Source organism: Brachypodium distachyon, chromosome 2 (genome assembly GCF_000005505.3).
Source record: "Brachypodium distachyon strain Bd21 chromosome 2, Brachypodium_distachyon_v3.0, whole genome shotgun sequence".
Taxonomy (NCBI): Eukaryota; Viridiplantae; Streptophyta; class Magnoliopsida; order Poales; family Poaceae; genus Brachypodium; species Brachypodium distachyon.
Window position 1 is genome coordinate 11,320,396 of NC_016132.3, and position 17,442 is coordinate 11,337,837.

At 40.8% G+C, this 17,442-nt stretch overlaps 2 protein-coding genes across 2 annotated transcripts; both read right to left on the minus strand.

Moving 5' to 3' along the window:
• Nucleotides 1-1,297: 1,297 nt before the first annotated feature.
• LOC100824788 lies at nucleotides 1,298-7,570 on the minus strand. The gene is made up of 9 exons (XM_010232574.3): nucleotides 7,238-7,570; nucleotides 5,993-6,108; nucleotides 5,598-5,770; nucleotides 3,701-3,794; nucleotides 3,220-3,330; nucleotides 3,019-3,108; nucleotides 1,974-2,059; nucleotides 1,782-1,846; nucleotides 1,298-1,694 (listed from the first exon to the last, which is right to left on the minus strand). The coding sequence occupies exons 1-9, from the start codon at nucleotides 7,413-7,415 to the stop codon at nucleotides 1,585-1,587; spliced, it is 1,023 nt and encodes a 340-aa protein (XP_010230876.1). The 5' UTR covers nucleotides 7,416-7,570; the 3' UTR covers nucleotides 1,298-1,584.
• A 3,646-nt stretch (nucleotides 7,571-11,216) lies between these two features.
• Nucleotides 11,217-15,731, minus strand: LOC100835528. The gene is made up of 9 exons (XM_010232575.3): nucleotides 15,574-15,731; nucleotides 14,968-15,083; nucleotides 14,211-14,383; nucleotides 13,142-13,235; nucleotides 12,778-12,888; nucleotides 12,543-12,632; nucleotides 11,687-11,772; nucleotides 11,516-11,580; nucleotides 11,217-11,437 (listed from the first exon to the last, which is right to left on the minus strand). Exons 1-9 carry the CDS (start codon nucleotides 15,671-15,673, stop codon nucleotides 11,328-11,330), a joined length of 945 nt encoding a protein of 314 aa, XP_010230877.1. The 5' UTR covers nucleotides 15,674-15,731; the 3' UTR covers nucleotides 11,217-11,327.
• Between the last annotated feature and the right edge of the window lie 1,711 nt (nucleotides 15,732-17,442).

Below are 17,442 nucleotides of genomic sequence, written 5' to 3' on the forward strand. Positions count from 1 at the left end.
AAAATTTATCAGATCGAAAGTATCGATGGGACCAAGAAACGGGAAACAAAAAAGAAGATAAAATCGCCAAAAACAAGGAAACAACTGGTCGATCAAATGCGAATACAAGGCGATGAAACTGATATGAATACACATATCTGCTCTGTTCTGATTGGATTAGTTGGGTACATATCACAACTCTTCGCCTACATCCATCTTGATTACCATAACTAAATAAAAACAAACTATATATGATGCCGATCAAAGGAGTAAAACTCAGCTAATTACCTTGCTAAGGATTGAGCAACGATGGAATCAGAGCATGGTGGGAAAAGGAGACCTTTAAACTTTGGCACCATCCACCGACGACAGTCCAATGGTCTAAACTCCGCCCATCTAGCAGCGGTAGACGACGTAGGAGTTCCGGCGGGGCTGAGGCCGGTGGCAGAGCATGAAGAGCACCAGGGCGATCATCATGGCCAGCAAGAAGCCCTTGGGGTCAAGCCCGCCGCCGCCGCCATCGCTGGCCCCGTCGTCGTCGCCTTTGCCACCCAGGCAGCAGCAAGATCCCGATCCCATGGCGTCCGCACCCGATCGACGGAGCACCCCTTTACCGGAGGGCTTGTTCTCTGAATCTTGTGATGAGTGTGTTGCTTCGAGTAGGGAAAAAGTAGGGCAAATGGCCGCTCAAGACTCAAAAAGGGGAGGAGGATATAAGCAAGGAAAGCACTTATTTACTGCCATCCAGGAGCACAGGTCCAACGAGACGAGGCCGGTCCAAGACGGCAAGATTCATAGGACATAGGGCCCGCATGTCAGAGGTGGATTTCGTTTTGATTTTTCGTTGATTATATTCTCCAAGGTCTTTGATCGTTGTTGGGATGTCATTTTCTCAGGGCACTGGAACTCTCCACTCGAAGATTGTTTTCGCCGAAACTTCAGATGAGTCCAAAAAAATAGACATTCTTTCTTTTTCTTGCGATTAGTTCTATTCAGCGGTACCAGTTTGACCAAAATTCGGAATCAACCAAAATTCGGAATCAACCAAATAAGTTTAGTTCATACGACAGACAAATACGGAGTAATCTTTACTCGTTCTTGGTTCTCGGTATTTGTTTTTCCTGCTGGCGGGGTTTCTGAAAATGCGCATGCATACGCAGGTCGTTGGTTATTTTCAGTTGTACAGACTACGGAGCAACTTGCGCTTTGAGCATTTTTGTTCCAGGACACCAGCAATTGAGCTTTGCCTCGAAACAAAGTGACATCACATATGTTCAAGATTATGTTTTGCACACCAAAATTTTCAGAATAAACATAGTTCACCAAAAGTGGATAAATTTGATATCGAACGGAAAGGAAACCAACCAGGATGAAGGTGGCAGTATATTTCAGGTGAGAATATGGTTTAAATTCAGAACTCAATGGGCAGAAACTAACTGTGGATGACCACCGAGCAGAACAAATATACACCATTACACTCTGTAGTGTTTGCATAGTTAAGTAAGCTGCTGACGCAACAAAATCTCTAGTGTGACGCATTCCTATGGCCCCCTTCACATTGCTATTCACTCAGAGTAAGAAGAATGGTTCACAGTGCACAAAATGTCAATTGTTGACACCAAGAAATTCTGGGAAGCTTGGGTACTTGGGCTCCCATCCAATATCAGCTCGAGTTTTCGAATTCTCCATCCTCTTCCCTAATGGACCATCGGTACCTGAAGTTAAGTAAGATTGAGATTATGCAAGAAATGGTAATGCACGTGCACTGAAATATGCTGCACTGGAGCAGGTACGAAACTAACCAGTAAAACCTTGAAACATTGTCTCAAACTTCCCACTTCTGTTAACAGAGTCCATTATTTCTTGCCTGCAAAGTTGGACTTTATTCAAACTGAACGAAGTAGTAGGGCGTTGTGCAATCAGTAGTCATGATAGACCACAAAATTGAGTTAGATGAATAAACAATTGATGCAAACAAGTAGCTTAACCCTGACCTAGAAAGTGGCATATTGTCACAACCCAGGAAGATACGACCCCGGGGTATCTTTTTCATTATCGCAATTGCAAGGGACGCAGCATCCTGAAAATGACATAAGTATATAACATACAGTTACAACTGATGAAATTCTCACTGAACATCAACAGGAAGCCGTAGCCATGATATCTACAATAACAATTTGCATAAACAGGTAAACAAGCACAACTGTGGCAAACTATATCACTTGCAGCATGCATGCTGTTTATCTACACCGAGGGGTTAGTTATGAGACGATGTTTACCAATATTGTCCTTCGCACCATTCAGGAAACCAGTGGTCAAACCAATCCCCACTTTGTTTTTTTTTTCTTTACACAATGGGCTGGCTCAGACCCAAGATAGCACCTAGTCATGAGAACGTGTGAATTGCAGTTTATTGGATATGCCCCAAACATCAAATCTAGAAAGTTCTCGAATTTTAATTTTAGCCAAAAGAAAAAATAACAGGAACAAAATTGATGGTGCCGAGAACTGCGCTGATTCCATTTCTTGGAACAGTATCAGTATACAAAATCCTGAGGATTACAACTGATTAAGAGGCACATCCCTAATTGGACAAGAAAATTGATGATCAAGATGTTCTTTGTGTTTATGTTCATGTGGGAGTTTATGGCTATTTTTGCCCTCCTTAGGGAGGTGGGAAGACCCAATAACTACACATAAAGATGGCAGTATCCTACATAAATTAAAGCCAAAAAAAAAGTATAGAGTTCTACCTAGACTAAAATAATACAATATATTTCCAGGTGTGTGGACTGTAGAAGTTTGAATGCATATTCTTTCCAATTCATCAAACAAGTTAACTATATAGATAGTACCAATGACAGGTAACAGACATTCTGCAAAACATTTATGCAGACGGATGAACACATGGGTAATAAAGAAGTTACGAGTTGTAAGTGCATCCAGCTTGTATGTCGTAGTCATGTAAAACGGTAAGATTGATTAAAAACGAGCGTAAAGAAGAAATGAACCAGAGATAAATTTATAAGCTCATTTAACCTCATAATGGATCTGATTGATAATATGATCTGGTCGTGAGTCCAAAGTTCCTTTCCTCAACCAGAAAATATGAGCGCCTCTATCTATTTTGTGTGCCCAAGTCAAGGAAATGTCAAACCATTTTTATTCATCTTATTGAATAAGGGATCTGTGGGTGCATGCTGTACTTTTGAACAATAAATATTTATAAGTTGAGGATATATAAAGTCCTGCTAGCCTGAGAACACAGCCTCCTGCCTCCAGAACAACATTTTCTGCTTTAAGAAGGACATCAGTACGAGGGCCCCTGCCAATCGGAACAGATGGACAATCCTGCATGAAGAAGAGAAAAACATGGTCAAAATTATGAAAATAAAATGCACCGAGATTGGGAGGTAATTGTACATTTCTAGAGGAGAAATGCTTATACTGTGAAGTAAAATAAAATCTGAAGTTGCATTGGTTATTACTTATTACTATGACTTGTGAATGTCTTTTTTTATTCATGTACAAGAACTTTTAACCAAAAAGAGCCACACAAAAAAATGTACTCCCTCCGACCCATATTACTTGTCGAAATATTACATGTATCTAGACGCTTTTTAAACATAGATACATCCATATTTGGGCAAATTTGAGACAAGTAATATGGGTCGGAGGGAGCAGATGATCTCTGCAGAATATGCAGTCTTGCAGTAAATACCTCGTTGCACAATCTGTTGTCACTACAGTCATACAGCGCAGTACTGGATGTAAACAGGAAAGAACCTTCACCACTCCAATTTGAGGTGGCCACTCTGCATAAATTTTCTGAAATAAGGATACATCACATGTCCATGATATGCAATCTGTTTACCATAAGTAGATGCACATTGCACAATGCTGTAACTGAAACAAGTCTAATTACATTGTATCAGTTCATTGAGACACAAACACCAACAATGGAAAATTTCTACCAAGCAAATTGGTGATGTACAGGGATGTGTTGACTATAAGAAAAGGCTGGCGGCAACTATCTAGCTATCTTCACATAATACTAGTAATAACAGATGCTTTGCATAAAATAAATCATCCAAATTATTCTTGGAAGGGTTTTTGGTAAATAAATCATAAAATCTTAAGGTCCTAGTGGCTACTGGAGTAAGTTGTTCCAAGCAGAGTTTACATAGAAATAATTTTTAAAATTAAATGCACTGAACCAACCCAAAAGCCTAAGCTGATGTGGAAAGGAGGGGCAATTCACTTTATAATTCAACACTCTCCCTCGCGTGTGGCCCCCTCAGGCTTAAACGTGGACCAAAAGTGGCCTGCAATTTTTATATTTAAATTATCAGCCAGGTCTTGAACTCAAGACCTCTTGGCTCTCATACGATGTAAAGTTGCATGCACTGAACCAATTACCCAAAAGCCTAAGCTGATGGGAAAGGAGGTCAATTCACTTTATACTTCAACAGTAATCTTTATCTTTACACTTACAAAGATCTGAGTTGGTGATCGTCAATTCACCCTACCAAGACTACTCCGTAGCTAGATGATCGTCACTTGATTGCCATCCATTTCAATATAGTACATTTATGTTCATGATCTTTTTTTTTGACCGGAAATATGTTCATGATCTTTTGATAGGGATGCATACTTTTGAGATAATTATTTTTTAACTAAATATTTTGAGAATTTTTATTTAGCATAAAATTGAACACGATAATGAATATTTAAAATAACTCATACATGTAATATATATTTTTAATTCTGTGGAAACGCACGTGCATTTAGCTAGTGATGTACTCCCTCCGTTCCTAAATACTTGTTTGCGACAAGTATTTAGGAACGGAGGGAGTAGAATGCACTGCTTAATTAAAGTAAAAAATTGGTGATGTGAAGTCTTGTGGCAGTATCAGACCAGGAAGTCCTGGATTAACCATGTTAAAACACACAACATTTCCCTCTGCGGCATGACATTATGGTACTGCCACTGCCACTGGTAACTAACGTGACCATTGCTGCACACTGCATGAATTTAAACTACCGTGATGATCTCCATAATGCCTGATCATCCATCATCTCAGGTTGTTTCCCAGCCTGAGTCACTATTGATGTAAGCATGAATGATCATACATACATCCACCACCATCAATGAGATGCATTTGTCTCAACCAATGTTCACTAATGTGCATGTGCCTCGTGTTTATATCAGCAATTAAACTTCAAAACTTAAAATCTTTCGGTTTGTGCGCAAGTTTGGTTTGGATATGAAACCTCAATCAAGCAGCTCACACATGGGATATTAACCACAAATTGTAGTATCAAACTATCGATGGTTCCAATCAAATGCATGGACTCATCATTGCAACACACTCACTTACTTCAAATCCCAGGGTAAATTGGTAATCATCAGAACGAGATGGAGGAGCACAGAAGATCAGCAATTAAACTTCAAAAGTTAAGACTCCAGTTTCCAAACGAGTTTGTTTTGAATACGAAACCTCAAACCAAACAGCTCATACGTGGGACAGTAGCGACAAACTGGAGATAGATATCAATGGTTCAAACTACTTCCAATCTATTTGCATGGAATCATCATTAGCACTGCACTCAATTACCTCAAATCCTCAGGGTAATCATCAGAACGAGATGGAGGAGCACAGAAAATAACGTATGGAGCTTTATGAGGAATACTAGATCCTTTCAAGGAGGGAAGGATGCCAATATTGGTTAGCTCACTGTGATGATCTGTGCTTGCAGTCTGGCCAAAAATTTTGCAACCTGGATGTTCCTAGATAATATGAAGTTGAGTATTTAATTAGACAAATTAACAGTGCGGCTTCAATTTTGCATTTCACCTAGAAATTTAGCCTTACAAAGAACATAGAAGTAAACAAATGTAAGAGATACTATCAGGTCGTTCCTTTCACTGGTGCCATTATGTTTAACAACCAGGTTGATGTTGGGGACTAGTTCTTGGAGTTAAAGATATATCAACCACAACAATTAATACCTTTAGCCACTTCTCAGCTACCAGTCGCCCAAGCACACCAGGGCCCACAATCAGCAAATCATTCTGGCCAACAATGTCAGTGCCAGGCATTGTGACCCCTGTACCATGAGATACCCCTAGGAGCAAGAAAGGACAAAAGTAGAAGGTTGGCTTTTTAGGGGGAAAAAAGATTAGGCAAGTTAATTGCAAGCGCCACTGTCGAGTTCAACATTACAGATAAGGGAAATGATACTAGAGCTGTTATCAGTTATATAGAGTAAATGCACTCTGGGTCACTGAACTTTAGGAAAAAGTTCACTTTGGTCAGTCAAGTCAGGAAACGTTCACGCATGGTCGCTGGACAAAAATTACGGGCTCACATACAGCCATTGGCTCGGTTCTCATATGTATATGGATGACTTTGCATATGTTGACCATTTTCGACTGCCACGTGGCACAGTATGGCACTTGGGCGGGGGTGTATCCGCCTTTTTCTTCCTTTGCAGAAGTATGGTGCCACGTGGCAGTCAAAGGTGGTCAACACATCCCACGTCTCCATAACCAGTGACCGTATGTCAGCCCTTAGTTCAGCGACTGCAGGTGAAAATTTCCTGAGTTGAGTGACCATAATAAATTTTTCCTCAAGTTCAGTGGCCCAGAGTGTATTTTACTCAGCTTTATAACCTTTAGCACATAGAAACTAGACAGCATTACCGATGAAATGCTTTTTATATCCCTTCAGAACCAATTCCACCTTGACTCGAGGCAATTAATGCCATATAAATGGAGTACACTAGCTAATGTAAGCACACCCGTCGTTTGTCCTTACATGACATGAGATGCACAGCCTCAAAATGCAACCAGTATGAAGATAGTTACATTTCAATGGGGGAAATGGGCATAACTGAAAAACATGTGATTTGAAACTGGAAGGAACTTGAGAATTCGATAGCAGCTCAGCACAATCGCCCTGCGAAACTGGAGAGGATTTGGATACATTACATCTTAGGTTAGGCTAACTTGAACCTGCTTTGTTTCATCTTAGGTTGGGCTAATTTTAACCTGTTTTGTTTCGTTTAGTTTTTTTCTTTTCACTAAACAGTTGCCCTCATTACATACAAAATTAAAATTCACGTTCTTAGATCACTTTCTCTCCCGTACTGAGAATCGTTGTTCAATCAATGCCATGGGTCAATTCCCGGTGAAGCCCGGGCGTGCAGAGCAGGGAATACACGAGAAAAAGGAAAGGGGCGGCGAGAAGGTTACCGAGAGAGGCGACGACTGGCGCGCGGCGGGCGAGGGAGAGGAGCCGAGCTGGACGACGAGCAGATGGGGTCAGGGGTCTCGCGGAGGAAGGGCAGAAGGCGGTGGTGGAGACGGGGAGCAGGAAGGTTGGGGCCGGGGAGGGAACCAGAGTGGAGACGGTGGCGGCGGCGACTTCCATTTGCTCGTCGGCGGTCGAGACTCGAGAGTTGGGGTGGGATACCCACCACTCCGGTGTGGCCGGAGAGGAGCAAAAGGAGGAGTCGGCCGGAAAGAAATGAGCAAGTGACCTGTGACGGGGAAGATGAGACTTGGCCTTTTTTTTTTTTTTGAGAACAATGAGGCTTGGCCTTGGCGAGAAGAAGAGACACAGGGTCCAAATGGACCTTGGGCTATCCAATTTTCTGTCCATATCCAATACGATCCAGTCTAAAAAGATCCAAAGCAGTTTAGGTCCAAGGCCTGTTGGATGGTACGAGTCCAAGTCCGGCTCTATTAAAGATGTGTTTGGTTCGTGGGTTCAGACCGTCCGCGTGGTCAGTGGTGGGCCCAGAAAACGGATAAGAAGGGTGCTAAGATGGGTCTAAGTGCTGCTATACTTGTAGATTTTTCAATTTATAAGCTAGATAATAGATAATGAATAGCATCTCCTTCTAACCACGCTTGCTAATGGGTCTAATGGTGCTGTAGCACCGGCCCTATCTCCGCCCATGCGCGTGGTGCCAACTGACTTAAAATTATGTTTGCTCGCGTTTGATTGTGGGGCGTGGTCTAACGATGTGTTTGGTTCGTGGGTACGGACCGTCCGTGCGGTGCCAACTGGTCCAAAAGTATTTTTGCTCGCGTTTGATCGTGGGGCGCCGTTAGCAAGGACCGAAAAATGGCCTAAATTGCTGGCCCATGTGAGCCGGTGGAATTGGCCGACTCACGTGGCTCACGCGGGGTCGCCTCTCTCGCTCGTCTCATGTTGCTCGTATAATAGCCTAAGCCTTGGGCTAATTAAAATGGACTAATTGGTTAATTGGGTTGAACTAATTTTTTGGATAAATTCTAATTGGATACATCAGATATATCTGGATGACCAATATCTGTATTTGCATCCATATCTGACAGATTCCTAAAATTGCATACGGTATCCTCAAATACGGATGTAGATTCGGAGCGGAAAATATCCGCTTGGTTTACACCCCTAGTCCAGATATGTAGCTTCAAAAGGTAAATGCATGAGATTTTATTATGCTTCTGCTATTTCTAGGCAACTGAGAAATAATTATTTATAGGTCAACGCTAACTTAGTAACTTCCGATCAAATTAAGATTCGTGCAAGATTCAAGTATAAAGGATGAGAAAAATCTCAAACGGATGGCTATGTTTGTTGCTGAGAAAAATCTCAAACAGATTTTATTATGGTTCTGCTATTCCTTTTGAATTTTATACATTGGGCTTTCTCATCTCCCCCTCTTCAGTTTCCTTGCCACCTCAGCTCTCCTTTTTCTCATAAGTGGCTTTGTTGACCGAAGAGGCATGTCAGGAAGGGACACTAGTTTTTGTTTTGCGAGGACTTCTTTTGGAAATTTTAGCATCATGTACGTCTTTTTTTAGGAAAAAGGCAAGAGCTCTCTGCCGTTCAATAAAGGAGGAGAAAAGTGCAGCTAACCTTGGTTATTAGGGTCAAGGTTAGCAAGAAAACCCCCCATACAAAGAAAAGTCAACTACTTGCTATCAGAAATTACAACATGCCATCTTTGCTTAGTTGCCCTCTTAAATAAGTTAAACTCGTGAATCGCAAGGGCCACTTCTTCAATTTCTTTCTCCTCATTAGTAAAGATGCGCCGATTTATTTATTTCCAGACAATTCCACATAGTGTAGATGAGGAGACCGTCCAAATCCCGTTTTACCTCCTTAGGAATTTGGGCTCTGTCAGCTTCCCATCACTCATCAATGGTATGGGAATCTTTTATTCTGGAAGCAAAGTTTCCATTCCATCCTCACACCTTCTCCCAAACCAACTTGAGGAAAGGGCAGTCCATGCACAAGTGTTGAACCGTCTCCTGTAAAGAGGAGCAAAGGGAGCAGCAGCCATCATTCTCCCATCCCCTTGCATCAAGGTTGTCGGCCGTTAAAATCTTGTTATGAAGTACAGTCCATGCAAAAAATTTGCATTTAGGTTCAGCCACCGCCTTCCAGATTTTCGAGGAGTCAAACCTCGAGTAGGAGCCAACAAACTGAGCTTGGTATGCAGAAGATGCGGAGTACAAACCATTGGAAGTCCATTTCCAACTAATGGAGTTTTGAATGTCCGGTTGGAGCTGCAGCGCCTCAACAATGTCAGCAAGACACAAATTCTAGAAATTGCTCAATCGTCGAGATGCCGGCCAAGGCCTTGATCCAGTTTCGTTTTGAAGTTCTTGCTTGACGATTTTGTTCTTCCTGGTCGCTATGAAAAAGAGGTTGGGAAAGAGGTCTTTAAGACATGCACCATCATGCCAAAAATCATGCCAAAAGGAAGCCTTTCCCCGTTTCCAATGGAGACCACCGTGGATGATCTGAAGAAATCCATGTCCTTGGCATTGATGACGTCTTGGTTCTACTCGAGCCACGACCATCTCAGTCTAAGGGCACGCCCAAATCTCTCAAGGTCAGACACCCTGAGGCCTCCAAGGTCTTTAGGCCGGCAAACTGTCTTCCAATTGACCAACGCCTTTCCAGAGCAATTGTGATCATCCGAGTCCGGTTTCCAAATGAAAGATGGCCTAATTTTATCAATCTTTTTGCAGCACCGTCAAAAACAATGAGGTGGTATGTTGCAATTGCCGATAAAGTAGATTTCACAAGAGTAGTGCGTCCAGCAGGGGTCAAGAGTTTTCCTTTCCAACCACTAAGTCTCCCCGAGACTTTATCAATAAGGGGCTAGAAGTCAACCCGCCGTTTTTCTTTGTCTTTGTCGTGTACATGCACGCTTTGCGCGGACATTGCCATAGGTATAAATTGGGTGCTTAAACTGCATGAAGATGTAACCATAGGACGTTTAGCTAAGTTTGCATAAAAAAGAACTACAATATACAACATGAGGCAAATAGTTCAATGCAATAACCTTTTTTCGATTGCTGAGGTGAACTAAGACGCTCTCTGTCAGTAATTCTATTTTCGCAAAACCTGGAATCACAAATTTTGCTGTTTGTCACCTTGAATCCTTGATGACAGATATTGGAGCCCAAGCATTTCAAGGACACAAAAAAGGAACAGATTCATAGTAAAATGTTGGTGGTAAAAAAATAATTAAATATATATCCTACATGGGACATTCTCCCGTTTCTTTTTTTCATAAGTAACTCTGCAAAAATATGGACGAAAAAGAAAAACACGCACGCACACGGCTCCAGTCTCTGCTAGTGCTATGCTACGAAGTAAATCTGCCCAGGGTAGCCCTATATTCTATACAATTCACTTTTCCCTAAATTCTAGGGCTGGCCTAACGGCCTACCACATCAGATTAGCTCCAGGGAAACAAAAACTGCTTCCTGCCTGCTTGCAGCTCACGGAAGGAAAATAGTCATTCGCAAAAGACTTGTTAAAATCGCCTGTTTTGATCTTCGGTTTTCTTAGAAGACAGGACTCGTGTTGCAATCGACGGACGGAAAAACTAGATTCCAATGTATTTGTCTTCTCTTTAATTTCTTACGACTCGTGATACGATCAAGGATCAACAAATGTTAGGGAATGAACAACACTGTCCAGCAATCTGGACGCGTGGGGGAAAGGAAGCAGCGGGATCGGCCGAGAAGGAGAAAGGAAGGGAGAAGAGGAAGGAGATAGGAGGGGCAGACCTCGACGCTGGTGACCGACTGCCGCCAAGATATTCATCATCTCCAAGAAGAATGCTTCTTAGAATCCACCAGTTAACCATTCTAGTACTGCTTATACATAAGTTTCTTTTTCGAGGATGATGCTTTCATAACTTCACCATATGAAAAAAAAAAGTAACGGAGAACAATAGGGGAAGAAATCATAATTGAGGTAATATCCATGATCAAATCCACTGTGCTACAAATATTCATCTGGAAGAACAGAAATGTTACGGTCGGTAACATATTAATTGCTGAGACCAAGGAATTCCGTGAAGCTAGGATTCTTGGGCTGCCATCCAATCTCAGCCCGAGTTTTGGAATTATTCATCCTCTTCCCCAAAGGACCATCAGTCCCTGCATCAGTTAAGGTAGCAGATGCAGACTAGTGACGTGTAAATGCCTGTGCAAAAAGCAGGTCTATAGACAACTTACCTGTGAAGCCCTGGAACTTGGCATCAAATTTCCCACTCCTGTTAACACGGTCCATTATCTGTTGTCTGCAAAGCACCCCAACCTCTTCATATCAGTACACTTGCAATACAGAGCAAAATTGAACTCGGATGAGGAGGTGAGGAGCTCAAGAGGTTGAAGTTTCGCAGTGACCTGGATAGAGGTTGATCGTCGCAGCCCAGAAACACCCGACTGCGAAGTCTCCTCTTCATAATGGCAATGGCAAGCGAAGCAGCATCCTGCAAAGTGCAAATTGCATAAATAGATGAAACTACCTCCGTTCCTAAATATAAAAAATCCTAACTTTGTCCTAAGTCAAACTTCTTCAAGTCTGACCAAGTTTTTAGAAAAATCTACAAGTCCAAATTAGTTTTATTAAATTTGTTATTATATATATTTTCATAGCACGCTCATTTGATATTCTTAGTAGATTTTTCTATAAACTTGGTCAAACATGAAGAAGTTTGACTTATGACAAGAGTAGGACTTCTTATATTTAGGAACGGAAGGAGTAATAAACAAGAAGATTCTACAGTTAATACACCCGGATATATCATTTCACCCACCGGTAATCAACAGGAAAAACGTAGAGAATCTAATTATATCAACAGAATGATTAAATATGGTTAACATGAGTGCCATTTTGTGAGCATTTATATTTTAGAGGGATGACAGGAGTAGGATGAACATTTACCAAATATGGGGTTGGGTTGGCATATATGGTATAAACTTTATGTCATCACTGGACAAGTAAATTCTATCGTAACTCCAAAACATCCAAACTGCAAGATACACATATAACTACTACTCCCTCTCAAACACACTCATCTAGATACTGTCTTAACATAAATAAATAAAATTCCTTGAACCCGCACGTATAACTGCTATTTTCATTTGAAGAAGCGCCCAGAAGGCGAAAGTTACAAAAGACAAAATATGGATAAGCTGAAAGAAAGCAAAAGAACAAAAACAAAGCCAAGACTCTAAATAAATAAGTAGAAGATCTTACTTCATAATGGATCAGATTGATTATGAGATCTGGCCGTGCATCTACAGATCCTTTTGACAGCCAGAAAATGTGAGGACCTTGATCCGCTTTGTGTGGCAAGTCAAGAGAAAAACTGTACCAGTTGTGTCCACTCTAATGAAGAAGAGATTGCAAAAAATTATACTTGAGAATGCCTGATGTTTGGAATAAAAAGTAGCCTCTTGGTGAGGACTGATGATATGTAAAGTCAGGATATATAAAGTCCTGCTAGCCTGAGAGCACAGCCTCCTGCCTCAAGGACAACATTTTCTGCTTCTAGAAGGACGTCGGTTCGAGGGCTCCGGCCAATTGGCACGCAAGGAGAATCCTACAAAAGTAAATGGAACATCAAGGTTAAATAAAATCAAGATAATTTTTAGGTCACCCTGGAACATCACTAGTAAAAACTTGTTAAACACTGCATATTTTGGCTTACATAACATTCTAGTTTTCCTTTACTGCTGCATTGTCCCGCCAAAAGCAGGAAAAAAAAGGCTGGAACAAGTTTGATTCTTTGTAATAAGTAGTTTAAGTCTTTTGTTGTTTCCGTGGAAGCAGATTAAGTTAATATAAGTTTATACCTCGCTGCATAATCCATTGTCATTGCAGTCATACACGGCAGTACTTGATGTGAACAGGAAAGAGCCTTCCCCACTCCAGTTTGATGCTGCAACTCTGCACAAGTTTTCTCAAGTAAGACACCATACATGTCCTTCATACATTGTTTGGACTAATGGACTTTGCTCATGATAGATGCATGTCAAGTTTTACTACCATGACACTAAATTTTGTTTATATAATACCTTTTCTTGGGTGTGAAAATGATTTTAACAAAATCTCATTGATCAATACCAGCAATCCTGCAGTTCACTTTGGTCTACACAACATGGTGGCGCTAAAGGCCATTCTTAACCAGGACAAGATAGGTCCTGAGCATAATCACGATACTGTGCAATATCGGTTCGTGCCTACCTGTGTACGTGATTCTGATATGGCAATTAATTAATGCACACAGTGGATGCTCTTCTACTCCGATAAACCTTCTTTCCATGTTTATTTCTCTGTAGCAACGCACAGGAGACTTAGCTAGTAATAATAAATGGGAAGAACACCTATGCTAGTAACACTCCTAGGAGTCTAGAACTATTCGAGTCTTATGTTTCTCAATTTGTGATATATCAGATATATAATAGTACAAATACGAGGGAAGGAAGTTTTCCTATTACTGTTATTTGCCCCAGTACTCTGCAGTGCTACACAATGATGGTGTTAAAGATAATACCTCTCTTGTCCTAAAGGACCTAAACATTCAATTTCTAGTACAAAGTTCTCTTTTATGTATTCGACTTTAATCTTCCATCGCCTTGACTAATTGAACTTGCTACACAAAGTCTTGACAAAGGTACATACATCACCTTAAGCCTTGACTAATTTATGTTCATGAAATTTGCAACATAAGCTTCAGTTTTCAAATTTTCTGTATTCGGGATCTGATAACTCACAATCAGAATTTCCCTTTAACAAAATAGCTGCTGGTAAGAAAGCTACCCTCATAGTATATATACCAAAAAAAAAATGAAACATGATACAACTGTATCTTGAAAACTTCTAGTTTATTATCAGATGCAAGATATCTTACATCTTATTTACCTAAGATCCCCAGGGTAATCATCTGTACGATATGGAGGAGCACAGAAAATAACATATGGAACTTTCTGACAACCTCTGGATCCCTTCAGGGAGGGAATTATCCCAATTTTAGTTAGTTCACTGTGATGATCTGTGGTTGCAGTCTGGCCAAATATTTTGCAACCTGGATGCTCCTGTAAGAGATATGAAAGCTATTCTTGAACATATAATCCTTACAATACAAAGCAGAATAAGAAGGCAGAATATATTTATTATAAGGACACAACTCTGAACTCACGCATTGTATCATACAGACAAAAGAAAACAAAAATGTTGTTTGGTAAGATCAAATAAAAAAGAGGATCATCAATGTTCAAAGAAATGATCTTCAGGGTAAGGATAGTTGGCGACCCTCAAAACACGCATAAAAGTATATCTAAGTCAACCTTATACAAAGTTCAAGTGAAAAATTGCAGCAGGTTGACTTTAAGTATACTTGTATGTTGGCTTTGCGTGTTACCCGCTTGCATCCCTACTTCAGGGTGATAGTTACAGTTTCCTGTACCACTGGAGAAATGCTAACATCTAAAAGGAACAAATGTAGTTTAAACAAGAAAGAAGACTCCATTTGAACATGAGTAATTTTTTGTTTCATTAGCTTGGGAATTAAATCTTTCAGTAAGACAATCATTTCATCAGCTCGAAATGTTAACTGGAACTCCTTGATATAGCAAAATAACAGAAAAGTCACGAAAGTCAGGAAGATACTTCTCTCAACCTGTTGCCATTTATCAGCTACGATTCGACCAAGCACGCCTGGTCCAACAATCAGTAAATCATTCTGGCCAACACTATCCGATGTGGGAACCGTGACCCCTGTGTCGTGAGATACTCCTGTTTTCAGCAAAGGAAAAATATATATACATAAATAAAGAGAATAGATTAAAGCCAGAGGCTGCCAATTTGGGAGGGGGGGCATGTGGAGAATCGTGTGCAACAGAACCTAACAAAGGAACTGACTGCGGACATTAAAAAAGACTTCCGCTTGGAGTACAGAGCCTTGACAGCCATTAAAATAAGAATCAAGTCAATGTTTATGGTGAAATTTCAATCGAGGAACCTGTAAACCCGGGATCCCTTGGCACATTGCACCAATATTTGCTTGCAATCCTGCGAGAATTTTACAACTACTTCCTGGCAATTTACTGGAATAGGCACGTAAGCCATTCCATCGAAATCTACCCCGCCCAATTTCAAAAACTCTGCCTGATCTATCATACGCATGCGTTTCACAAGCACTACATCCCAATTTTGGTTAGGTTAAGTGAAGGATCGAAAGATTTTGCGAGGAAAGCGAGGAGCTGTTCTCAAATCGAGCACATACCGAGGGGCGCGGCGGAGGCCATGCGAACGCGGCAGCGGGATGCGAGTGATGGGTAAGCAGTCAATGGGGGAGGATGGGGTAGCTGGTAGGTCGACGCCATGCGAATCTCGATCCTTATTCCTGGTCCTGGACAAGGCAGTAGATGGGTGAATGAGGGGTCCACCAAACTAAATCCTACAGTACGATGTTTATGTTTAAGGCATACAGCGAGAGTAAAATGGAACACATGCTAGAAATTTGCTTTAGATCTTCCGTAAAAATAAGACAAATACAAAATAGCAAAATAATATACTCTCTCTGATCCATATTACTTGTCGCAGATTTGTCTAAATACACATGTATTTATACAATGAAAAACGTCTAGATACATTTAGACAAAGTTGTGACAAATAATATGGATTGGAAGATGTATATTTTACATAATTTCCACATTGGAGATAACTCTTTGTTGGTATTGAACCCATGTAGCGTGGTGTGGCAGGAAAAGTATGAGTTGGGTCAGCTGAGAAGCATTTGGTCTTTTTCCACCGCATGGAGTCCTTTTTAACCATTCGATTGAGATTCGCCAACACCTTTTCTTACGCATTCCACCTTCCTTACCAACCATCCTAGACTATGGTCCACTATTTGTCCTACCATCTTCGTGTCGTCGTGCCCACTGTGCTATCGAAACCACCTCTTTATAACCCGAAACCATGATCGAGTAGATACAATTTGCAAACAGTGTTTGGCTCATGATCTGCGTGACAACATTCATAAGGCAGCATAGGTAGCAAAGCTCAGGCTACTCAATTCATAGGCCCGGGTCAGTACGAATCCTCACACGTGAATTCTCAGGACACCAACCAAACAAATTTCAGGCAAGGGGTGCAGGCAAAGGCTCCGGCCAGGCATACTCCAAGATGGATAGGAAACTGTGAAGGGAAGTCCATGAGCAGAAGAAAAGAGAGAAAGCGATGCAAGAATAGTAAAGATAGAAATATTTATTAGAATGTATTTGTTTGAAAGCAAATTGTCGAGAAGTACATATTGTTCGCAAAGAATAAATTAATAGGATAACAAAATTAACATCTTTGTTGTTGCCTCTCCTAGGTGAGCATTTTCTAGATTGTCCCATTTCACGGTCGCAAATTTATTACATTCCATTATGCGACAAATTCACACTAAAAAAGGCTGAAAATTCAAGCCACCCAAATCAAGAATACATTAACTATATAAGTACAATTAATGTATCAAAAAATATCTTGAAGAGAGGTGCTTGCAATAATTAAGTCGGCACAATTTATACCAAATAAAGAGGAATTGGAGACATATGGCGACGAGAGGGTCATAAGTGATTGATGGCAACAAACTTTGCCCCCTCTCGACCCAGAAGCAAAATTGCATACAAAGAATACACCACTACTAAGGCTGCATTTGACATTGAGGTGGATTACAATAATCTAACTTTTTCAACTGGCTTTTGGCTATTTTCACGTTTGGTTAACCAACTTTTCCCGCTTCGTTGTGTATTTTTCAACAAGAGTTATAAAAACAAGTTCAGCGTAGCACATTTCAACAATGCGAAACTACACCTAAAACTACACAATTCACGGTAATCTCTATTCCAAATCAATACACCAAAAAATATCTTATGATGGATCTAATTATCTTGATCAAACAGTACAGATAGATGTTAATATATTTTGCTATAAATTTGATAAAAACAAGCTGAAAATCAACTAAATTTATACTACTGGCAGTCAGTAATTAAGAGAAGTGTATATAGATCGACTTCAAAACAAACATTGGCATTGTTCCTGCGTGGCCGACTCCACGCCTACCTACGGCGTCGGCGTGCCGTGCAGCCAACCGTGGCGCGGATGATTC